This window comes from Pomacea canaliculata, linkage group LG11, assembly GCF_003073045.1.
Source record: "Pomacea canaliculata isolate SZHN2017 linkage group LG11, ASM307304v1, whole genome shotgun sequence".
Lineage (NCBI taxonomy): Eukaryota > Metazoa > Mollusca > Gastropoda > Architaenioglossa > Ampullariidae > Pomacea > Pomacea canaliculata.
Genome location: NC_037600.1, coordinates 15,562,386 through 15,587,785, shown reverse-complemented (window position 1 = coordinate 15,587,785; position 25,400 = coordinate 15,562,386). Strand labels below are relative to the sequence as shown.

Below are 25,400 nucleotides of genomic sequence, written 5' to 3'. Positions count from 1 at the left end.
CACGTCTGCAGTTTCTGCCGGTTATCTGTTTGTTGAAAAGTGACCTACTCTGCCTTTGTATGGAGGTCATTGATTTTTGGTGATTTGAATGAAAAAAGTAAAATTAAACCGTATGAATTTTTTTTTCTTGTTTTTTAAAATGTATTTATCGATTGCATGGTTTGTGTTTTTAAGTCTTTCCTTGTTTTTATTAGGAATTGTCAGTTAAATTTACAATTACTTTACGTTGTTATAACATCATTCCTGAATGCTTAGTTAACTCTGCTTGTTACAAAATGTTTATTTTATTAAAGTATTTAGACCTTAGGATCGATACTTAGAGTAAAAAAAAAAATACATGAATAATACATACAATAAAATATATTCGATACACATTTTTTCTTGCGTTTTCGTTAGTACTTCGCTTTTAACCGATGCAAAATAAATATAATATAATGTGACATTTTTTTAATTAAGAGTGGGATTGGTGAATGATTCTTGATTAGGAGCTTGCAGGTACAGGTGATTGAATGTGCGATAAGTCCGAGCAAGGGGTTCATATCTGTAAAACCCTACAATTACTTTGTTACCACCAGGACTCGTGAGCTGCATTCAACTGATAGCACAGTAATCTTTGTTCTCTTCTATTTTCTCAAAAAGACTGTGACACTTTCTTGAAAACGAGAGTTGGACACTTTCTTGAAAACGACAGTTGAACACTAACCATGTTAAAGACTTAGTAGAGTGAAAAATAAAATTGATAAGCATTGATGAAAGGCTAATAACTTACAGCGCAGTCATTATCTTGTAACGAAATGAGAATTTCTCAATAATTATTATTTTTTGGAAGGATGGGGAAACGTAAATATAAACTTTCTTATATTTTCACATCTGATGTCACTGAAGTCTGTGGCCAGTGGTAGAAACTGAAGTAGATCATGATAAGGTGTTGTCTTAATAGCAGCTCACCCTTGTAAGACTCACGGCAATTTTTGTGGTGTTCACGTATCTGTGTCCAGCTAAAAGTGGCGGAACAATATTATTTATGTGAATGTAGCATTAAAGTCGGATGTCTCGCTTTATCTAGGATATGTCACCAGACTGAGATAACATATCATTGTGTACACCTACATAAGGCTTGTGAATGAAACAAATCTCTCTACCTCTGGGGAAATTCAAGTAAGTACCGTCTTTTTTATTTATTAGCCAGACTTCTTTTTTTTCTTACAAACTCCGTTCTACACAAGTGTATTGAAAACAGAATTAATCGCTGCAAGAAGACCTTACTAAGTCTGCTGTGCATCCGACGTCTGCCATGTTGTTAAACCCGATAAGTTAGACCAGTGGGGTCCGAACCCAATGTTGCGACGGTTTGATACCCGAGTGGAGCAGCAAACCTCCTCCACTAGACCTTGAGGAAAGTGAAATGAATTTTACAGAAAAAAATAAGGGGATGATGATTATTATCAACAGCAATTTATTATTTTTCTTTTTATCCAGATCAGCCATATTTCTGGAAGCCACTGGCCGACGTAAGAAGAACTTTGAGAGTTCTTGTTTACTCATACTTCACAGATGAATCAGGTCAGACGTCGTGTGACTTCATTATTTTTATACGTTTAATAATTATACCGTGAATATTCATATGATTGGTGAAAAAGTGTGTGTGTATGTGTGGGTGCGCAAATAAAGCAGTATATTTATGTGCAAGCAAAGCCATGAATGTGACATCAAATCTCAACCTTACACTACAACCTTATAAAAATGACCGAGCCCATGTTATCTTTCCGGAAGATCCTGAGCAGTAAAAATCGAATGAAGGGTTTGGATCTTGTCTGTAGCCTGAAAAAAATTTGTGAATATAGCATCTTTTTTACAACAGTGAACGACAACGTGTCTCAAAAGTGTACTCACTGTTCAAAGAAGAAATACGAATTTTTTTTTAACAAGATATACAAATGTGACCCTCCACGACGAAATGAGTCTTTAAGTCTTACGGAACAGTTTTGTTCTAGAGGCCCCGAAAGGTGATCGAGGTCAGTTTTGTGCAGTTTGACTTTTCTTTAAAAATGGATTCCTTGGTTAATAAACTATCAGGAAAATACACTGCTATGTTAAAATAAAAGTTAGAAATCGACTTAAAATACGTTTTAATCGAGGTACTCTACTGCGATCCTTACTGCTTTCAGACGAAATTCAAACGCTTTTTCGATACTCTTTCCCTGTCATAACCTCATCGTGTTATACCTTGGCAGAAAGCCCACAGTCTGTATGTTCAGCTTCTTTCAAGAACGATTCCAGTATTAACCGATCAAAAGATTTGTCTGCAAAAGTTTAGGAGTAAGCAAATCTGGTCGGCCATCTTGACGCCAATCTTTGAACCCGCTTTTCTCAAAATGGCCGCCACCGTACTTTCACACTTCAAACGTTTATAACTCAATGTTAGGACTAGAAGAACAACTTTTGTATCAAACGAAAGTTCAAAATCTGTAATTTTTTTAAATATGTATTTTGCAAATCTCAAATTCCCGACTTAAGACTCATTTGATTGTGGAGGGTCACAAATAAATACGAAAAGGATAAACATAATGGTACGTCGAGTTGGTGGATCTTATGGAAAGTGTCCTGTAAATTGTTTTTGCACTTCAGTGATACTACTGTTCTTCCAGATGTATTTATGATACAATTTCTCTCTTCAAAACGTCATCGTAAGTTTGCCGTGATCTAATTTTACTCGCTTCCAAAGTAATGTTAAGTAAAAAGAAGGAAAAAATTGAAGGGAAAAGACAGTATTAAAATGCATCTTCATCGATAAGTGATACTACAACAAATTTAAAGTAAATATAAATGCTTGTGCAGATATCTCTACAGAGGTGGAGCTTATGAAACATTATAATTTTATTGAAAAATATTAGAAGTTAGCGGATACAATTCTATTTGGCTAGATCTCAACCATTATTAAAGCAAGGCAAGAGTAGTTCATATTTTGCTAAGGTTTCTTAATCTCTCTGTCTGCTGTAAGGATCAGGAGCTATGGGAGCTCGAGGACTGGTACCCACCTCTATGCCCACCGGAGACCCTCAAGGAGGACCTACTCCGAGATGAAGACTTCACAGAGGTGGACAAGGACGCTCGGGCGGTACAAATTAGAAACATTACTATTTATACCTACTGAGCATAGTCATAGCTTGCAACGATAGAAAAAACATGGTCTCTTTAATTGATTTCTTATGAACAACAGATTAATTTTAGAACCAGACTTTTGCAGCACTGATGTCTGCACTTCACAGGATGACATAAGCTTTAAAGTGTTTTCCCTACTCCCGTCTGACTGTCCGAAAATATAGATAGAAGACAGATAAAAACAGAAGTAAAACACACTCTAGCTGCACTACGATACATTGTAGTTGTGTCTCTTTATAATATTAGCAAGACCACTTGTCTATGTAAGAGTTTAAGATTGCTTCGGGCAGAAAATGCTTTCAGACTCTTATTGCACGTCGTCTGAAATAACAAAACACGTTGAGAGCGGCTGTCCTAGTTCTAAAAACTCATAGTTCCCTGGAATGTTGTTCAATAACAGCCCTACCTGCTGCTCGTAACAACTTAATTCGAGCACTTGCTCTGATAAAAGTTCATAGAAACCTGTCACAAAAAAGCCATCTATCAACAATCTCTCTGTTTGAGTTTTTAAAGAGGATTCTGCAATAACAAGATGTTAGATTCTCCCTTCCATCAAATGTTCACATTGTCCTCTCCATTTCATTATTTTGTGCGTGTTTCAGAAACTCGATGCACCAAAAGAGAGTTTCAACGAACTTGTTCAACACCTCACCGGTCATTTGAGCTCCGATCTACACAAGTTAAGAACCATTTTTGTGTGGATGAGCGCTCAGAACATAGGATGTCGACAAGAGATAGGCAGCTGTGGAGACAACAACAGTCCAGACTATTACCTACAGGAGGCATCAAAATATAATAGTTTAATCGGTAAAATGTTTGCCAAGATGTGCAGGTAATCATTTGTATCACTAACTTAATATTTACTCGCGTCGCAACATCCATAAAAGGACCGTCTACAATATACAGCTGTCATGCTAGCACTTCTAAGTTAATAATTGTAATAATTTGACAGAGCTGCAAGAATCCCATGTGTTCTTGTGAACGGCAAGGCAAAAGGTACAACCTACGAGCCAGGTGATGTCGATATAAAAGGACTAGGTACCTGGGCAATTGTTTTCGTGGCAAACAGCTGGCGGTTCGTGTTTCCTTTCTGGGCCTTTGCAGCAGCAAGTGGTTACCAAAAGGAAAATTTGGTGCTGATTGAGGATTCCGGAACACCAATAAGGTATTTTTTTTTACCTTATTGCTTTTTTACGTGTAAAGTTGTAGGCAGGTATTTTTTTAAATGGACAAAAGTAATAAAGGATAAAACAGTGCTACATTACAAAGAAACTGGATAACATAAGTAAAGGTGAGGTATATGTCGTCCTCGTAACATTTTTGTGTCGTTTTAGGTAGATACGACATGTCTCTATAGGCCAGCGTCTTCTTCTAACAGCGGTTTCCGTCTTTGCTCCTTCTCGCCGCCTTACCAGCCTTACTACCTTTATTATTATCATAATTATCATCATCAGCAGCAACAGCATAAATTTACAATTATAAATAGCGATAATTATGCTCAAATAGTCTTTAGCGTTTGATACATAAACTCGTACATGAAGGAACAGAAAAATATGCACCTAAGAGGATGAAATACACCCATTCCTTTTTTGCGATTATAACAAGGCTATTCTTGTTATTCTACTAATAATGTCGATGTACTCGTGTTAAATCAGATGCATGTGTTCTGACACCATGGTATGTTAATCTGTGACAGCTGCAGACTCTCATGGTTATGTCTAACAGCATTATGGACTGTACTGTGGCTGCACGACTCCACAGATTCATTTAAAAAAATTTTTTATTTGTGTGTAGTCCTAGTGATCTGATTTTTTTTATCGTTGGAGTAGAATATCAACATACCTGCGTCATAACTGAGAGCGCACTGGCTCAGTACCCGATTAGCGCAGAACACTTTTCCCAGTTAACCCAAGTGACTACATAGAGGGTGACGAGATGAGCATTGCCCTCAAGTAATAGCTTGCCCCGAGAAAAGTGAGGTCTCTAGCACCTGACCCCCAACGACCTGGAAAGGTTAGGGTCCTAATCCTCTAACGGCGTTTTGAAAGCAGGTTCGTACATTGGCGCTGGCAATTTGTTATTAAATCCTAGAACTAGGAACAATCTAAATGCATTTTGTACCTTTTTCATCGCAAGAAACAATTCTGCTCAACATAATAATGTCTTATTGCAATAAAAAAAACTATTGCGTATTCTGTAGAGTCCCCCATTACACATGTACCTGATGTTATCATTCCTTTCACTGTTGCAAAGTACAATAAATTACATTCCAATATATTTTATAAATATCTGCACAGTGTTGAAAATATTAGCAGTCTAAATTTATGTATATTTTGATTATGCATTACCATATTTAAAAATCAGATATACATTTAATTATAAAAAATGCAGTAAAACATTCTTCAACTATTGCCTTTTGTGATATAAATGTATACTGGCACCTTTCAGAAGATCTCTAAAATCTTTGCCATGGTTCAGAGAAAAACTAATATCAAAACCTATAATCTACTTAGAAGAAAACAAGAGCTACTTGTTTGCATAGTTCTATTCATTCTATTAGCAAGAAAACTTGTTTATTGTTTTCCATTAATTTATGGATTAATCTTTGTTTTCAAACACAATATACAGTAAATGTATTCGGGAATGATAGTATGGCGATGCAACACTTACTGATCTTAAGATCTTGTCAGTAACACTTATAGAATGTCACACTTTATAGTGACAGTTTTCTGTCATTATGTTACTTTTGTTGTTTAGTCTCACAGCAAATGAGGGTACCCTGACGCCCATTTTCAACGAATTTTATTTCCTGACTGACCCTGAGGAGATGATTTACAAATGTCACCCATATGACAGAGAGAAACAATTGCTGACTGAACCATGGACACAAGAGAAGTTCGTTGAGTCGCCTTGCTTACATTATCCGTATTTTTCGTCTGGATGGAAGCTGACTAACCCGTTCACGTGCGTGATCAAGTCCACAACTGGATGGTGTTTCATCGACATGTTTAGTCAGGGAGGTGGTTATAAACTGGCGTACGAGATGCTTTTCGACGAAAGTCGTTCAGGAAGAAAATTCCCAAAGGAAATACAAACGGAACTCTGCGTAACTATGTAAGGATAATACTTTTTAACCTCACAAGAAATATCACACAGGAAGGTCGAGAAAAAAATAACTTTTGTCACCATATAAGTTGTGAAAAGACGACAAAATTGTTTAAATATTTAAAAGTGGTAAAATGTGGCAATTTTCTCAAAAATAGCAAATATTTACCTTTTAGATTTTTTAAAGATAGTGGTAGCCTCTGCAATAGTTAGTATTTTACTTGAAACAGAAAAACATGTTATCAATATATACCGAAGTACGATTTTGTTTTGCTTAATACGTGACAGTTTTCTTCCAGAATAAAGCGGACTCAGCAGACGGACTCATTTTTGGTCAGACTTCCAGTAACTGGAACATACACATTTACAGTACTAGGAGTTCACGGAGATGAAATCAACAGACTAGTCGACTTTCAGATCGTCTGTGATGATGTTGCTCCAGACACACATCCCTTCCCGTCCTGTCCTGAAAACGGGTTTGGCTTTGGTGAAGCAGCTGCTGAAGCTGGTCTGTTGGAGGCTTCCCACCCGGAAGGGGTTGTGCCTGTCAAAAGTGGTGACGAGGTCAGCATACACTTCAAGGTTAAAGATGACGTGGACATCTCGGCCAGACTAGTCCACTGCACTCGGACACCGGAAGAACTTCGGGGCAATATCATCGTGGAGCGAGAAGAAGATAAAGTAACGGTCACAGCGAGACTGCCGGCAGACGACCCAACACCAGAATATTCCATTGAAGTCGATACTGTAAAAAAGATAACACAAAAAGATGAATCAATAAAATCATTGTTCGGTTCTAAGGTTGTGAGTTACTTGCTGACCAGCGATGAAACACTGAATGCAGTAATTACGGACGAAGACAGAAAGGTATTTCTATTTTAGCAATTGATGCACGTGTCGGATTATAAGGACATTCCAATGATGTTGTCGTGTGCTTAAGACGAAATAGAATAAACATTTCAATATATAGTATCGTATCATTTGTTGAGCATGCCACCTGATCCTTTGTACGTTAACTCTATTTTCACATATGAAAAGCACAGAAACACAGACTGTCAGAATAAATACTAATTTGACCTTTGGAATTGGTTAGCCACATTTGAACAAACATCCATGTCATGGCTTGTATGGTGCACATTTGAGTGTGTTTTAGCTACTTTATTATTTGAAAAAAAAATTAGTCTGTATAAGACAGTCATAAGAAGAATTTTGGTAGTCATCGGTCGTTAAACAAATAATGCTATAAGTCATAATTATATAAATAGGAAACTAATCAAAATGAAAATTCATGTTATTGCTGTTTTTGTGTTGTCTCTTTAATTTCACATATATTCATACGTATTTGATTTATTTTATGATGCATGTCGAATGCATATGATATACCAAGAGGAGTGTATTGTACTGAATACTTTTAGACATAATATTTGACAGTAACGCAGTATTATCTTTTTCTGTTATTTGTTGTAGCATGTAAAATTAGGCTCTGGCTATTGCAGGCGGCATAAATGTGAAATTTTCTGAGATTTGAGATACTCTCACTCCACCATGAGAACTGATATTTTTGAGCTGCCCGATAATCTTTTCTTGATAATATGAAGAGTTCTAATTGAAATATTCTGTGTTTAAAAAAAGTATCGAATTTATTTTCGCTTGGACCTCATGTAAATATACCAGTAGTATTTACTGAGCTACATAAAATACAAATATTTCTTTTTTACAGAAAAAGTTACAGTTCCACGAAGATGCTTGGGTCTCTGTTGGCAAGGATGACGCAGAGATGTTAGAGAAAGTTGCCTCAAAGGACGAGAGGGCTGATATTAAAGACCCGTTATTAGACAAAAAAATACGAGCCAAGCAAACATCCTACAAACGTATGGTAGAGGAATTGCGTGTTTCTGCACAGGAAGGAAACTTGGATGAGCTGAATCAAAGACTCGAAAAGTGCGAGGCTGCAAACCTTCAGAACAAAGGAGACATTAAGGACGCCAAGAAAATTCTAGTGACACTGTTTCATAAAGGTACGAACATATATTTTGAATTCGAAATAAAACTTGCTTTTGTGTGGAGAGTATAACACTAGGGACTCACTAATTGGTACACGTGGCTGTTTCTGCACGTAGTTTGTATGTGTAGATATGGGTATGTGTATCTGTGTACAATTTATCTGTGCAGAAGTGGAAAAAGCCTTTAAAAGTAATAACTTGGAAGAACTCCGTGCATGCTTCAAGAAAATAGACAACACCTGTGTCAGTCAAATGGCTCGGGAACAGGCTTGGTTCGAAGAGGGCCAGGAAGAAATGAAAAAGATGGTGCAGTCCCTCAGGAAAAAAGACGAGGCGACGGGGGGAAGACTTCCAGACCACGTCTGTGACGTCATCGTTGCAGCCTTCATTCTGATTGGAGAAAACGAGGAGGAACTTGACGTGAGTACACGGTGTACATTAATGTACACAATAATGGGTGCTACTGTGTACCCTTGAAATCATTATGTACGTGTTCAGTCTTGTGAGATTGAAAACCGCGTAGGTACACTTCACTTTCACTAATTCTTTTCATCATTTTCTCATGTGTGATCTTTTGGGATACCAGCAGTTACAACAGAGAAGTACACTACTGAACCGTATTCAGTGATATGAGATATAATTTTGTAGTTCTGAGTTATCTTGATTACACTAATGATAAAAATATTGTATTGATAATTTTATTACAACTTTTGTGTAAGGATACTGTAAAATTAAATTTTTTTAGCATGTGTTCAATATATCAAGATGCGGATGATTTAGAGGTTTTCTTTGCTCCAGTTAGTGGCTGAGAAACATTACTATTTGGTTTTTAACAGACGTGGCAGAAGGTCAATGAAAAACTGAAGGAAACGAACAAAGAACAACTGATAAATAAAGTAAACGATTTGGAAAACCTTTCTATTAACGGAGAGCTGGTGGATCTGGCGGAACAGAAACTGAAAGGAGCTCGTGGAACGTTTGCCGAATACAGGTCAATAGAAACACTCAAGAAACAGGTCAGTCCACAAACTGTATTTCAGACTACATGCCCCTGCCTAAACTATAAAATAATGTAACACAGTGATACTAAAATTGTTCTATGTTTATATATATGACACTTGACGTTTCCAGTGCTTGGAGAAGATCACATTTTACCGAACTAAAGGAACTCTCAAAAAGAGTGCAAAGTGATGAACACAAAAGGTACAGGAAGAGGCTGCAGCCTGTCCCCTCTGCTCATGACCAAGTCAGAAATGCTTTGGTAAGAGACTCCTAATCATTTTTTAAGAAGAATTTTGCAACTTACTTAAAAGACTCTGTCTCTTATCAACACCCGGTTTTGTTTATCAGCAAGAGGCTGGAAGAGCTTTGTATTTGTCTTTCATATAGACTATTACGCCACCTTTGGCTTCTTACATGTTTTATTCATGAAAACAAAAACCTACACGTGTACTGAATATATTAAATTACTTTCATATTACCATTTAAACAAGTTGAAATTCCTCGAACCATGTAATTAAAATGTACGTAATTGGTGTTTAAAGAACCAGTGTACTTTCTCTTTTACCGCTGTTTTTCTTTGGTTTATCGGTATTGTTAGATTATCAGTTTATCTCAGTAGATATATAATTATAGATTATCAGGTATCAATCTGTAGCTAATTTTTACTTCTCTTGTTGCCTCTAAGTGTTTATAGCAGCACATGTTGAGGAAGTCGGGACTATGTACTGTGACTTATCTCTGTTTGATTTGAAAATATCAGTGTTGTTTTTTGTCGACTTACTATATTTTTACCTTACACAGAATGTTTTTAGAATGGTCAGATGGTTTTTCGGTTAAATTTTGTTTCAGTACCCGAGGCAAAACGATATTTATGTGATGTTATTTACTGGTAGATTTACTTCATCTTCTTGTAAATTTCGTGTCGAAATTTTTTTAATGATGCTGTATATGTTTTGTTATCGGAGTTGCGATAGTCAGATAATAATAAATAATTGAATGTCCTTTTTAAGAAATTAATGTAAATTATTGTATAAATGTCCATATCCTTTAATTTAAGCATTGGTCAATCAATCAACCAATAAATCACTCCGGAACATAACTGACGGAACGGTTTAAGTGAGTTGCCCAAGAACAAACAAACATTATTCTCAGTCTCATTTTAGCATTCATCTATTAATGCTCTGATTCTGATAAGAAATCCGTATATACCGCTGTCTTTTCCACGAGAAATAAAAACTCTAGACTCTAGACTATTCGTGTTTAATCACGAGACTAGTCACGTGATTTCCCCATCACGTGACTAATGAGCCAGCCAGCAGGCCGAAAGATTGCATTGACTCGAACAAGGTCACCGCAAAAGCTGACCCGGAATGGCATTTACTCGACCAGAGTGAAATGTCGAGACAGGATCGACATGTGACTGAGATGTTTTCCTTGAGGAGTCCATTTTTGTCCTACTTTCTTTCGTTATGATTACAATTGTTTGTTTGGGTAAATATACTTTGTTAGAAAAAGCGAATATCAGTGAAAGAGTTGAGCGAGTGTGTGTGTGTGTGTGTGTGTTTTACATCTCAAGACACGTACTATACATTCTGTTAAGAACGATTGACATGACTAATAAACTCCAGCTCTGAATGATTTTCTAAAGAATTTTCTAGTCTAACAAAACTTTACAAACTGAAAAGCCAATTGTATTTTGACGATGATTGCTCGAATAAAAGATTTCCAGAGATACAGACGGATCGCTATGTTATTATGGAGGAACTAGTTCCCTGGTCCAGAAGTTGTGCAGTCTTGGCAACACTTGGCTTTTGTGCTCTTGATATTATAACTGTGGAGACACAACAACAGCCGAAACAAACTTTCTACACAATAATCATCACAAAATGACCAATGAAATGTAGTCCTTAACCTTTAGAAGTGACTCATCCTTACATAATTCATGTTGTGTGCCGAATAAACAGCAAATTTAGAGAAACCAAAGAAGCAACGAAGGAGCTGGCTCGGATTTCACCAAAGTTCAGTCGGATATAAATATCAAAATAAGGATAAAAATTACAATGAAATTGATGATTTGGAGGAAAAAGAAAATAAGCAGCCAGATACAATACTACTGATGATGATAACAACTGCCAGGACTCCAAGGTCGTCCTTTCTGGAACCTAGGATGTATTAGCAGTTACGAACTAGAAAATCAGTGAAGAAAGGAAAGGCTAAACATTTCTCCTCCGACGTACAGTCGAAATCCTCACATGTACAGATTTCAAATAAGAACTTGCACTGGAAAATGTAGCAACAAAGCTAGAAATGAATAAAACGTAAAGATTGCGTATCCATAGATTAGAAACAAAATGTTGTACATGCAACAAAATATTGAGACAAGGGATCCATCAAACGAAACATGCCGACAAGATGCGGTCTACAGGTGGATACGACATTGGCGTAGTCAAATACATTAGTCCAAATAAAGGTTAGAAAGCTATAAAAAAACAAAAAAACATTAACAGACATGAAATCAATATTAATCGGGTGACGAGACAAAAATGGACAGAGATCAATCCAGTTAGCCGAAGGGAAATCACTCTGGACATATGTAGTCTCTGGACATTCCATGTCTGCTAATTTCACAAAACAACACTCGACTGGAAACTTTATCCACAAGAAAGGTAGTCTGCACATGTAGGGTGCAGGGTCCTCACCTGGAATTTAGTTGCGAGTTTACAAGAACCGCTAGTAAAATTGCACAATAAGCCACTTCACTTCACACATTACCCCACAGCCTTGAAGACAAAGATTTCCTGTTCGAGTTTTGTAAACAGCATCCGTAATCAAAGATACATTTTTATTTTTCTGGCTTTTTCTCGCTATGAACATCTAAAACAAGGTTTTAAGGTTTTTTTAACACTGTTAGAACCGAGAAGCTTTATTATTTATTAGTAGTCATTAACACCGGGGATTGAGCACGCGAAGATGGTCAAAGGTTAGATTGCCGTTGCCTGGAGCGAATTACACTCGTGACAGATTTACTAACTCATGCCAATTACGTGTACATTCACACTCACACTTAATTGCTAATTATACTTTAATGGACTCCGAGCCCTCAACGTGTATCCACAATAACAAACAAAGGCAATTCAGTATAAATAAATAATGTTATTAATAATCGAGAGTTTTCCAAATAAATTTACAAGATCGTATGATTCCAAATACGGTTGCTTCCTAGACAAACTCACAGTGGAGAATCTGAACGGATCTCGGTTACAACCTTCCTTTTCGAAAACCCAGTGCGAAGACAATGATTCTTCATCAAATTAAAAACGTGCATTCTCTCCAGAAACCAATATAATCAGATCGCTTGAGGGTGGGCGAACCTCCTTAGAGGCACTAATAATTATTGAATTCAAACACAATTTTAAATAAAAAAAAGACAAAGTATCAACAATCAGAGATTCACTCCTTCTTTCGCCACACAAGATATATTACCAATATATTATATCATTCATCCAACGTACTATTAGAGTTAACAATAAAGTTGATTCACACAAATACTGTCACTGATAAAGTATTCCGCTGTCTCCGGTGCTGTCCTTTCTTGATGAATTACCAATGTTAATATCCACTGTATTATAGTATAAAATGTTCGTTCTTGACGAAACCCAAACCTTTTATATTAAAGTCATTGCAACCCTCCCAAGTCCTCTATTCTAATGAGTAACACTAATCTTCTTTCCTAGAAGTCGATTTATCATTAAAAAAAAGTATTTTACGATACCCACAGTTTACAGGCAGAACGTCACGGACTTGCACATGCGGTTGCCTCCTGGGTGTTTAGCAGGATGAGGATAGGTTAGCTGAAGGCCGAGAGAAAACCTTCCCTCCACCGGCGGTTTAATCTCAGGCTGTTTGGAACTGTCCTTTCCAGGCGACGGATGGTGGTCGGTGAGCCAGTTTTGCACCAAGATCTGGATCCGTGGTTTACTCGCTCACACCAGTGTGTGGTTTCTTGGCCCCACCAAGAAACTGTACTGCGGGATGCCCAAGCCACAGAGCTCCCCACGGCGCTGACACGGACTACAGTAAATCACGATCAGTGAAGTACATCCCCCTGTAGTATAAACGCAGTATTACTTCCCCGGTAATACTTATTCCGCGGTCGCAGCAGTAACGAGAAAATCCAGAGAAAAACCACCAACTCCAACTTCTGTTCCGCCGTCTGCTCTCTTCTTACCGTTTTTTCCCTCTAACGTTATTTTCCTCTATCTTTTTTCGTCACCTTATTTTGACATCACAATTGACGTCATTTGCTCAAGGGCAAACAACTTCCAGCCCACTACCCTAGATCAGATCAACCACGGTTGTCGACCTTCCCGCCTTACCCCCTCTACTAAGTACTTATCCGTTACAAACCACAATGTTAAATCTTCACCTTCGAGGATCATCTTCTCTCATGATTAGTCAAGCATACTACTACTACACACTCACTTCCAACCATTCTGCATATTAGCTACATCTAGTCACTCCGTAGCTAACACATGACAGACACACATGTTGATTCGCCACTGCACCCCTTTCTCCCACTTGTCATAAGTAACGTGATATCCGGCTGCGGCACAATCCCCCTTGCTATACCCGGATTCGTGTGCTGCACTCAGGTTACACCACAGTGATTCATTCTATTCTATGTTCTCAAAAAAGACAGTCACAGTTTCTTGAAAACGACAGTCGCACGCTGACATTGTTGAAAGGCTAACAACATACAGCGCAGTCATTATCTTGTGAGGAAAAGAGAAAATTATTCTATTTTTTTTTTTTTGGAAGGTGGTGAAACTTAGATACAAACTGTCCTGCTTACATCTGATGTCACTGAAGTCTGCTACCAGTGGAAGAAAAGTAAGTAGATCATGACAAGGTGTTATCTTAATAGTATCTCACCCTTGTTATACTCACGGCAATATTTTGTGGTTTTCACTTATCTGCGTACAAACAAAAAAGTGGCGGAACATTATCATTTATTTGAAAGTACTTTTAAAATCGGATGTTTCGCTTTAACTGGGACAGGTAAACAGACAGAGATGACCTACTTTTATCTGCACCTATGTAAGGCTTCTGAATGAAAAACATCTCTCTACTTCTGGGTAAATTCAAGTAAGTACTGTTCTTTCAGTTATTAGTTACATTTATTTCTTTTTTGTAACAAGTATTCGTTCTACACATACCTATTTAAACAGAATAAATCGCTGCAAGATGTCCTTATCAGGTCTGCTGTGCATCCGAAATTCGACATGTTGGTAAACCCGATAACGTAGAGCAATGGAGTCCGAACCCAATGCAACGACGGTTTGATACCCGTAGCAGCAAACGTCCTCCAGTACACCCTGAGTAAAGTAAAATTTTACAGGAAACAATTTAAGGGAAGAATGATTAATATTAACAAAGATTTATTTTCTGATGACAGATCAGCCATATTTCTGGAAGCTACTGGCGGAAGTATAAAAAGTTTGAGAGTTCTTGTTTACTCATACTTCACAGATGAATCAGGTCAGACGTCATGTGACTTCATTATTTTTATACGTTTAATAATTATACCGTAAATATTCATATGATTAGTTAAAAAGTGTGTTTGTGTGTGTATGTGTACGCGCGCGTGTGTGCATATTCATGTGTGTGTGTCTGTAGGAGTGTGTGGGGTGAAGACGATAAAGCAGTATATTTATGTGCAAGAAAAATCATGAACTTGACATCAAATCTCAACATTATACTACAACCACAGTAAAATGATCGAACCTATGATATCTTCATGGAAGATCCTGAGTTCCATTTGCAAATATTGGATCAAGTGCTTGAATCTCGTCTTTAGCCTGAAAGATATTTGTGAATATAATATCTCTTACAACACTGAAATATAGGGTGTCCTAAAAGTGTACTCACTGCTTAAATAAAAAGAGCGGAATTTTTTTTGACATGATGAATATTAAATTCAACACAATGAAGCCTCGCATTGGTGGATCTTTTTCTAAGTTGTCTTTCCACTTTAATTATACTTGTGCTTCCAAAAGCATTTATGATAAGTATCCTCTTTTTAAAACTTCATCGTACCTCTGCCAGTTGATCTTAGCAGAAATGAAAATTTCATTGAGTAATAGAGAGTCCAAATGTGACTATTTCTTGCGGAATGGGGCACCGTGTAGTTTGTTGATATAATTTCCCATGCTGACTAAAGTGATGTGGAGGAAACACGACAAAGAAGGTGAAAATGGGAAAGAGACGGTATTAAATAAAACCTTCATTGATAAGTGATACAACAACAACTTAAAAACAAATACAAATACGTGTCTACAAAGGTACAGCTGACAAGACATTAGACGTTTAATGCCAAATATGAGAAATAAGTGAAGAAAATTCTCGTCGGCTAGAGCTCAACCTGTATAAAAGAAGGCGAATCGTTTATATTTCTCTAAGGTTTTCTTAATATTTCTGTCTAAAGGATCAGGAGCTATGGGAGCTCGAGGACTGGTACCCACCTCTGTGTCCACCGGAAACCCTCAAGGAGGACCTACTCCGAGATGTAAACTTCACTCAAGTGGACAAGGACGCTCGGGCGGTACAAATAAGAATCATTACTATTAATAGCTATAGAAGATAGTTCTAACGTACAATACTGAAACATACATGGTCACTTTAATTTTCTTTTGTGATCAACAAAGTAATGTACTTCCAAACTTTTACTGATTTCCTCACTTCACAGGCTGGCATAAGCTTTAGAGAGTTGTTGCTCGGTAAAGTGTTCTCCCTACTCCTGTCTGAATGTCCAAAAATATAGATAGAAGACAGGTAAAAACAGAAGCAATACACACTCTAGCTGCACTACGATACATTGTAGCTGTATCTCTTTGAGAAATTAACGAAAAACCGGTCTATGGGAGGGTCTAAGATTGATTTGGGCAGACAAATGCTTTCACACTCTTATTACCAGTCGAATGAAACAACAAAACACGAAGAGAGCAGTTGCCCCAATTGCAAAAATGCATAGTTCCCTGGGATGTGGTCAATAGCCTGCTGCTTATAACAACTTAATTCGAGTACTTCCTCTGATAACAAGGAAACCTGTCACAAAACTATTTCTCAACAACCTTTCTGCTTTATTTGTCAAAGAAGATTCAACAAAAACATGATATTAGATCCTAATTTATATCAAATATTTATACCGTATTCTCAAATACCTCATTTTGTGCGTGTTTCAGAAACTCAATTCACCAAAAGACAGTTTCGACAAACTTGTCCAACACCTCACCGGTCATTTGAGCTCCGATCTACACAAGTTAAGAGCAATTTTTGTGTGGATGGGCGCTCAGAATATAGGATTTCGACAAGAGACAGGCAGTTGTGGAGATAACAACAGTCCAGACTATTATCTACAGCAGGCATCAAATGATGATACATTTATTTTAATCGGTAAAATGTTCGCTAAGATGTGCAGGTAATCATTTGTATCACTAACTTCATATTTACTCGCGTCGTAAAATCAAAAGAAGACTGTCTACAATAAACAGCTGTCATGCTATCACTTCTAAGTTAATAATTGTCATAATTTCACAGAGCTGCAAGAATCCCATGCGTTCTTGTGGACGGCAAGGTAAAAGATGCAGACTACGAGCCAGGTGATATTGAGATAAAAGGACAAAATACCTGGGCAATTGTATACGTGGCAAACAGCTGGCGGTTCGTGTTTCCTTTCTGGGCCTTTGTAGTATTGTATGATTACCAAAAGGAAAATTTTGTGCTGGTTGAGGATTCTGGAACGTCAATAAAAACAAGGTAATTTTTATTTGCTTGTTTCCTATTAACGAGTAAAGTCATAGACAGGTTTTTTTTTAAATCGACAAAAGTAACAAAGGATAAAACTGTGCTACATTTCAAAGAACCTGGATAAGTTTAGTAAGTGTAAGATATATGTTGTCGTCTTAACATTTTTTTAGTTCGGTTTTGAGGGTGAAGTGGTAGATGTGTCTCTATAGGCCAACGTCTTCCTTTTGGGATGGTTCCCATCTCTTCTCCTTCTCGCCGCCTTACCATCCATAGCCTTTCTACCTTTAGTATTAGCATCATCAACAGCAACAGCAGAAATGTGCAATTGTAAATAATGATAATTATGCTCGTATAGTCCTTAGCCTTTGATACAGAAACTGCTATATGAAGGAATAGTAAAATAAGCACCTATGAGGATGAAGAATAAAACAAACCCATTTCGTTGTTGCGGTTAGAACAGGGCTAGTCTTGTTGTTATTCTTATTTTAATGTCGGTGTACTCGTGTTAAATTAAGTACATGGGCTCTGACACCATGGTGGGTACAGCTGAGACGGCTGCTGACTCTCGTGAGCATGTCTGACATCATTGTGGACTGTACTGTGAGTGCACGCCTCCCTTAATTTTACTTTTGTATTTGTGTCTAGTCGTAGTGATAAGATTTTATTTTATTATGGTTGCACTAGAATATTTACATACTAGCGTCAAAACTGAGAGCACGCTGCTTCAATACCCGATTAGCGCAGCAAACTTTCCCCAGTTGACAGCTGGCGGCAATGGTACCTGACTCAGAGAGGGTTGGGGAAGGTAAAGCAGCGAGGGAGAGGAGATGAGCATCGCCCTTAAGTAACAGCTGGTCCCGAGAAAAGTGAGGTCTCTAACACCTCACCCCCAACGATCTAAAAAGGTTAGGGGATGACCTTTGCCTTCTTTATTTCCAACAGTGTAAGTAGTGCATGCGAATAATTAACTATTCAGGTCCTAATCCTCTAACAGCGTTTTGAAATCAGGTTCGTCGCTTGGCAATTTGCTAGATGATTTATAGCTTAGAACTGGGAAGAATCTTTATCCATTTTCTAGCTTTTTAATAGCGAGAAACAGGACAGCACAACATAATGGTGTCTTATTCCAAACGAAAAAGCCATTGCTTATTTTGTAGAATCTCCCATTACACATAAACCTGATGGTATCATTCCTTTTACTGTTGCAAAAAATTACATACCAATATATTTTATAAATATCTGCTCACTGTTTAAAATGTTATCAGTCCAAATTCATGTATTTTCTATTATGCATTACCATTTTTAATACTCACATATACATTTAATTTAAAAAGAACAATGGCAGTAAAACTTTCTTCAGCACATGCTTTTTGTGATGTATATCTTGCAACTGTCGGATCTCTAAAATCGCTGCCATGGTTCAGAAAAAAACTGAAACCAATACCAATTGTCTACTTAGAAGAACAAAAGAGCTATTTGTTTGCCTGATTACATTCAGTCTATTAGCAAGAAAACTTGTTTATTGTTTTCCATTAATTTATACTCATTTTCAAACACAACATACAGTTAATGTATTCGGGAATGAGAGTATGGCCATGCAAAACTTACTGATCTCTAACTGATTTCAAGATTTTGTCAGCTACACTTATAGCATATCACACTTTATACTGATAGTTTTCTGTCATTATATTACTATTTGTTGTTTAGTCTCACAGCAAATGTCGGTACCCCGATGCTCATGTTCAACGAATTTTATTTCCTGACTGACCCTGAGGAGATGATTTACTTCTGTCATCCGTATGACGAAGAAAAGCAATTGCTGACTGAACCATGGACACGAGAGAAGTTCGTTGAGTCGCCTTACTTATGTGAACAGTATTTTTCGTCTGGATGGAAGCTGACCAACCCGTTCACGTGCGTGATCAAGTCTACAACTGGATGGTGTTTGATTGACATGTTTAGTCAGGAAGCTGGTTATAAACTGAAGTACCAGATCTTTTTCGACGAAGGTCGTTCAGGAAGAAAATTCCCACAGGAAATACAAACAGAACTCTACGTAACTATGTAAGGATAATACTTTTTAACCTCACAAGAAATATCGCACAGGAAGGTCGAGAAATAAATACTATTTCTGTCACCATATAGCATCAGTTGTGAAAAGACAATAAAATTGTATATTTACAAGTTGTATAATGTGGCAATTTTCTCGAAAATAGCCAATATTTACCTTTTAGATTTCTTAAAGATAATGTTAGCCTCTGCAATAGTTAGTATCTTACTTAGAACAGAAAATCATGTTATCAATAACTACCAAAGTACGATTTCTTTATTTAATATATGACAGTTTTCTTCCAGAATAAAGCGGACTCAGCAGACGGACTCATTTTTGGTCAGACTTCCAGTAACAGGAACATACACATTTAGAGTATGGGGAGTTCATGGAAAAACAACCTTTCACCTAGTCGAATTTCAGATCGTCTATGATAATTCAGCTCCAGACACACAGCCCTTGCCGTCCCACCCAACAAACGGGTTTGGCTTTGGTGAAGCAGCTGCTGAAGCTGGTTTGTCGGAGGCTTCCCACACGGAAGGGGTTGTGCCTGTCAAAAATGGTGATGAAATCAGCATACACTTCAAGGTTAAAGATTATGTGGACATTTTGGCCAGACTGGTCCACTCCATTCGGACACCAGAAGAACTTCGGGACAACGTCATCGTGAAGCGAGAAGACGATAACGTAACGGTCACGGCGAGACTCCCGGCAGACGACCCGATACCAGAATATTCCCTTGAAATCGATACTATAAAAAACAGAAAAGAAAATGATCAATCTTCAAAAAACATGTTTAATTTTCCTGTTCTGAACTACTTGCTGACCAGCGATGAAACACTGAATGCAGTAATCAGGGACAAAGACACAAAGGTATTTCTATTTTAGAATTTCATGCACGTGTCAGATTATACTGACATTCCAAATGATGTTGTCACGTGCTTAAATAGTGTATAATTTGTATAATTTGTTTAGCCGGCAACCTTATCTTCATATGTTAGAGTATTTATAATTTGAAAAGCTTAGAAAATCATGATTTCAGAGTATGTAATAATTTGACCTGTGGAATTGGTCTCTACGTTCGAACTAACAAGTAGGTCATGGCTTGCATTATAGAGTATCCTTTAGATAATTTTTATGCTTCTACTGTATTGTTTGGAAAAACACAGTACTCTGTATGAGCAGACATAATAAAAAGTTTGATAGTATCTGTCGTTAAATAAATAATGCTATGAGTCATGTATGAATATGAAGCTAGTAAAAATGAAAATTTGTTATTGCTCTTATGTTATTATTACGTTTTGTACTTCTCTTTACATGTTACATTTAGTCATAAAATTTCTGTTATGAATACTTGTGTAATGCATATCAAGTAGCAGGAGAAGTCTAGTGTACTGAATATCTTCAGACATGGTATTTGACAGAAACGCATATTACTTTGTTCTGTTATTTGTTGTTGTGTGTAGAATTATGTTCTACGTGGCATAAATGTGAGATTCTCTGAGATTTGAGATTCTTTGTCACCATGACCACGCTAATATTTTTGATCAACCCAATAGTCTTTTCTTGATAATAAGAAGAGTTTTAATAGCAATGATCTTAAAGTATTAAAACATAACAATAATATCGAATTTAATTTCACTTGACCGTATGTATGTAACTGTAACACCAACTAAACTACAGAACACTCAAAATGAATAGCATATTGTGTTAATATAAATATTTATATATTACAGAAAACATTGCAGTTCTATGAAGATGCATGGGTCTCTGTTGGCAAGTATGACGCAGTAATCCATATCTTCGTTAGAGAAAGTTGCTTCAAGGGAACGAGAGGCTGATATTAAAGACCCGATGTTTAGACAAAAACGAATACGAGCCAGAGAAACGTGCTATACAAACGCATGATAGAAGAAGGTGAGTGTTTTATTGATTCTGCACAGGAAGGAAACTTCAACTGAGCTGAATCGGAGCATCAGAAACTCAATGGCTGCAAACCTTCAGAACAAAAGAGAAATTGAGAACGCCAAGAAAATTCTAGTGGCATTGTGTCAGAAGGGTACGAAGAAGTATTTTAAAACCTAAATAAATCCTTTGCTTTGGTGTGGACTGTATAGACATACAGAAATAACGCTAGGGTCTCAGGTAGATGGTACACGTGGCTATTTCTGCAGGAGCTTGTATGTGTAGATGTGAGAATGTGTATCTGTATACAATTTATCTGTGCACTGAAATGGAGAAGGCCCGTTAAAAAAAAGTAAACTAACTTGGAGGAACTCCGTGCATGCTTCAAGAAATAGACAACACCTGTGTCAGTCAAATGGCTCAGGACCAGGCTTGGTTCGAGAGGGCCAGGAAGAAATGGAAAAAAAAATGTTCAGTCCCTCAGGTCAAAAAACAGACGAGGCTCATCGACTGCGGAAGACCTCCAGAACCACATCAATGACGAATCATCGTTGCAGCCTTCATTCTGATTGGAGAAAAAACGAGGAGGAACTTGACGTGAGTACACGGTGTACATAATATATACATAAATATACATAAATACATACACAAATGTACAGGCTGCAGGGTGATACGGTGTACCCTTGAAATCATTGTGTAGTTGTTCAGTCTGAGTATCAAGAAGACGGGAAATGTGATTAAAATTAAGCTTTATTGCCATTTTGCTTGTGAGATTTAAAACTGCTCAGGTACAACTCACTTTCGTGTATTCTTTTCTCCATCTTTTTCACAAGAGTCATATTTTGGGATACCAGCAGTTAAAATGAATTAAAGAAATACACTACTGAACCGCAATGTATTAAGTGATATCCATTTTTTGTGGTTTTATTGCTTACAGTAGTGATAAAAGATTGTATTAATAATTCTATTGTTGCTTTTGTACAGAAACACTGTGTTTATGCATGTGTTTAATATACCAACGTAAGGATGTTTTAGTGGTTTTCTTTGCTTCAGTTAGTGACTGAGAAACAAAACTTTTTGATTTTCAACAGACGTGGCAGAAGGTCAAAGCAAAACTGAAAGAAACAAACGAAGAACAACTGATAAATAATGTAAACAGTGTGGACAAGTCCTCGCTTACCCGAGAGCGGGTGGATCTGGCAGAACAGAAGCTGGAACGAGCTGTCGGGACGTTTGCCGAGTACAGAACAATAGAAACACTCAAGAAACAAGTAAGTCCACAAATTGCATTTCAGACCACAATGCTTAAAACTAGACAATGTTATACCACAGAGTCATACGAAAATGATTTGTAACATCTTACATTTCCAGTGCATGGAGAAGATCACCTTTTACCGAACTAGAGGAAGTCTCAAAAGGAGAAACTAACTCCGTACAGGCAATGAAGAAACATACAACGATGCAGACATAGGCTGTGACTTGTCTCCCCCCACTCATGACCAGTGATAAATGGCTCTTTGGTAAGAGACTGACCCTTAATCAATTTTCAGGAAGGATTTTACAACTTATTTCAGTGACTCTATATCTTACTGACATTTCGTTTGTTTATCAACTCAAGCCTTCAACAAGTTTTTTTCTTTTAGCTTTTATACCGACTATGGCGCCATCTTTGACTGTGTACAGCGATTTGTTCATGAGATGAAAAAGCTGACATTTGTGCTGATTATATATATTTATTTCTTTTGTCAGTCATTTAGACAAATTTCTCCCACATTACCTATTTTTTTTACTTCTTTATCCCTTGCCTCTGGGTATTTATCACAAACAGGCTAAAGCTTAGCAGTTTCTTTCATTCTTTCCTCCCTTCACCACTTCTACGAGAAATGATATTAGTGGTGTTGCCCCCATTGTTTTTGGAAGAATTTTACATTCTTTTTAGTTAATATTATCTATATTTTAGGTGACTTTATTGTTAAAATTCTATACAACTCGATTTTGTTTATCAAGCAAGAGCCTGAAAGACCTTTGTCTTTTGTCTTTAATTAAATAAAACTATTACTTCACCACGTCTGACTGTTACAGGTTTTATTCATGAAAACAAACTTAAATGGTGTGCCTATTCTATTCTATTTCGTATTACCATTTAGACAAGTTAAATTCTTGATCCACTATAATTAAAATGTATGTATATCACTTATGTTTAAAACCAGATGTACTTTCTGTTTTCCCGCTGTTTCTTTGGTTTTACGGCCGATTGCTTACATTAATAGTATTATTATCAATCTGTACCTAAGTTTAATTTTTTTCGCTTGTTGCTTCTAAGAGACCTGTGTAAGAGACCTCAGATTTAATACAAATATTGATGATGATGATAAAAAATTAAACTTATTCTGAAAAATGTTGGCTTGGACTACTGATCTGATTTTCATGTTAGGACTTTGGAGGGCTGAATCATATCTCATTACAACAAATAATATTCTCACAGTACTTTGAATTTTCTTCCACTGCATTTTTGAATTATTTAGACTGTAAGTTTTGTTTGCTGTTTTTGGTAAGCATTACACTGCAATGTTTTTTTCTGGTTTGTCATTGTCAGATGACTAACTAAAACTTTAAAGTCACGAGACTAGTCTTCTGATTTTCCCGATCATGTCACCACTGAGCCAGCGAGCGAACAGAAAGGTTGAAAGGTCGTACCCGATATCAAGGTACATGTACTCGACTACACTGGAATGTCGAGGCAACTGTTCCTGAGTTGTTTACCCCGGGGTGCACAGATGTGTCATGTCATATTTGTTATCTGCTTTAACGTTTTTAATGATGTTGTGAGTTGTTAGAAGGAACGAGTGGTTGTAGCCGTGTCGTCTGTCGATACTCTCTTGCGTGATAACAGATTTTATAAGACAAATTTCTATACATAAAATAAGGTCATTTTCTTTACTGATTCAAACACGATGGGCTTTAAAAAATACAAACTATAATCTTTCTTAAGTCATATTTTTATATATTAAGTCCATTTATTTTTCCTACAGAATTATAGCAGCCTACCCAAACTGTACACTTTTGAAAGTTGAAAATCTTGTAAAAAATGATTTAGAGAGCCGATGTCTAAAAAAGCCGATTGAGGTTCAAGCAGAAATCATCAGTGGACTGAAGTTTGCTGAAGGTGGTTTGTATCATAAGGACAGGCAGGTGGATGCCGTGACCATACACCAGGCTCTGGCTGAGTTTCTGGAGTTTCTAGGCGATGAGCCTGTCACACTGTTTGGTCACAACTGTAAACGGTTTGCTTGTCTCGTTCTCTTCAACGCCGCCAAATCCTGTGACAGGATGGAGGACTTGGAGAAGAAGGTGACAGGCTATGTGGACACCCTGCCTCTGTTTAGAGATGTCTTCCCGGGCCTGCCACCCTACAGGCAGATCACTTTGTACCAACATCTCTTCAGGGAGTCCTACGCCGCTCACGTGGGTATGAGTGACGTCACATCGTTAAAGCGAATTCTTGTCCTGCCGTCTGTTACACCGGAAGTAGTTTACAGACATTCATTTGATCTCGACTATATCCGTGAGGGTGTGAAAGACTCGTTGATAAAACAGAAGAGGTCTGCAAGCTGATTTCCCGAGGTTTTCAACAAAGCCAATGTAAAGACTAAAGTAAACTTCATAGACTATTGTACAATGTACAGACTTGTTTACACTGTATAAACTGGTGTAATTTGTATAGACTAGTGTAGGTTGTATAGACTGTTGTACACTTTATAAACTGTTTACATTGTATAGACTATTGTACATTGTATGAACTGATGCACAGAAGGGTTGGAGAAACAGGTGTGCAAAATGTTTCTTAGGACCACATCCTACGCATCAACGAGAGATTTTGAAGATGGGGTCTACAGGTGGAAACGACATTGGCATAGTCAAATACATTAGTCGAAATACAGGTTACGGTGCTGCAAAGAGAACAAAACCTGAAGTCAATATAAATCGGGGGACATGACAAAAAAGAGCAAAAATCAACCCAGTTATCTGAAGTGACATGACTCTAGACATATTTACTTTCTGGAAATTCCATGTCTGTTAATTTTACGAAACAACACGTGACTGGAAACATTATCCACAAGGAGAGGCAGTCTGCACATGTAGGGTGCAGGGTCCTGACCTGGAATTTAGTTGCGAGTTTAGAAGAACTGTTAGTAAAATTGCACAGTAAACCACTTCACGCAATACCCCACAGCCCTCGAAGATAAAGATTTCCTCTTCGGTTTTTGTAAACAGCTTCCGTAATCAAAGCTAAACATTGATTTTTCTTGCTTTTTTCTCGCCATGAACCTCTAAAACAAGGTTTAAAGGTTTTTTTAACACTGTTA

The 25,400-nt window shown here is 37.2% G+C and overlaps 3 protein-coding genes across 3 annotated transcripts; all 3 read left to right on the top strand.

The window, feature by feature from the left end:
• The first annotated feature begins 1,129 nt into the window (after positions 1-1,129).
• On the top strand, positions 1,130-10,994 carry LOC112574782 (hillarin-like). Its single transcript, XM_025256059.1, has 11 exons — positions 1,130-1,158; positions 1,480-1,563; positions 3,002-3,118; positions 3,765-3,994; positions 4,115-4,327; positions 5,920-6,276; positions 6,567-7,134; positions 7,988-8,285; positions 8,440-8,690; positions 9,107-9,286; positions 9,402-10,994. The coding sequence occupies exons 2-11, from the start codon at positions 1,555-1,557 to the stop codon at positions 9,459-9,461; spliced, it is 2,283 nt and encodes a 760-aa protein (XP_025111844.1). The 5' UTR covers positions 1,130-1,158; positions 1,480-1,554; the 3' UTR covers positions 9,462-10,994.
• Positions 10,995-13,966: 2,972 nt separating this feature from the next.
• LOC112575791 (hillarin-like) lies at positions 13,967-21,089 on the top strand. The gene is made up of 10 exons (XM_025257814.1): positions 13,967-14,162; positions 14,331-14,417; positions 14,728-14,810; positions 15,757-15,873; positions 16,514-16,749; positions 16,869-17,087; positions 18,786-19,142; positions 19,434-20,001; positions 20,865-20,918; positions 21,072-21,089. The coding sequence occupies exons 3-10, from the start codon at positions 14,802-14,804 to the stop codon at positions 21,087-21,089; spliced, it is 1,578 nt and encodes a 525-aa protein (XP_025113599.1). The 5' UTR covers positions 13,967-14,162; positions 14,331-14,417; positions 14,728-14,801.
• Positions 21,090-23,682: 2,593 nt separating this feature from the next.
• Positions 23,683-24,742, top strand: LOC112575790. The gene is made up of 2 exons (XM_025257813.1): positions 23,683-23,741; positions 24,066-24,742. Exons 1-2 carry the CDS (start codon positions 23,683-23,685, stop codon positions 24,646-24,648), a joined length of 642 nt encoding a protein of 213 aa, XP_025113598.1. The 3' UTR covers positions 24,649-24,742.
• Positions 24,743-25,400: the final 658 nt, after the last annotated feature.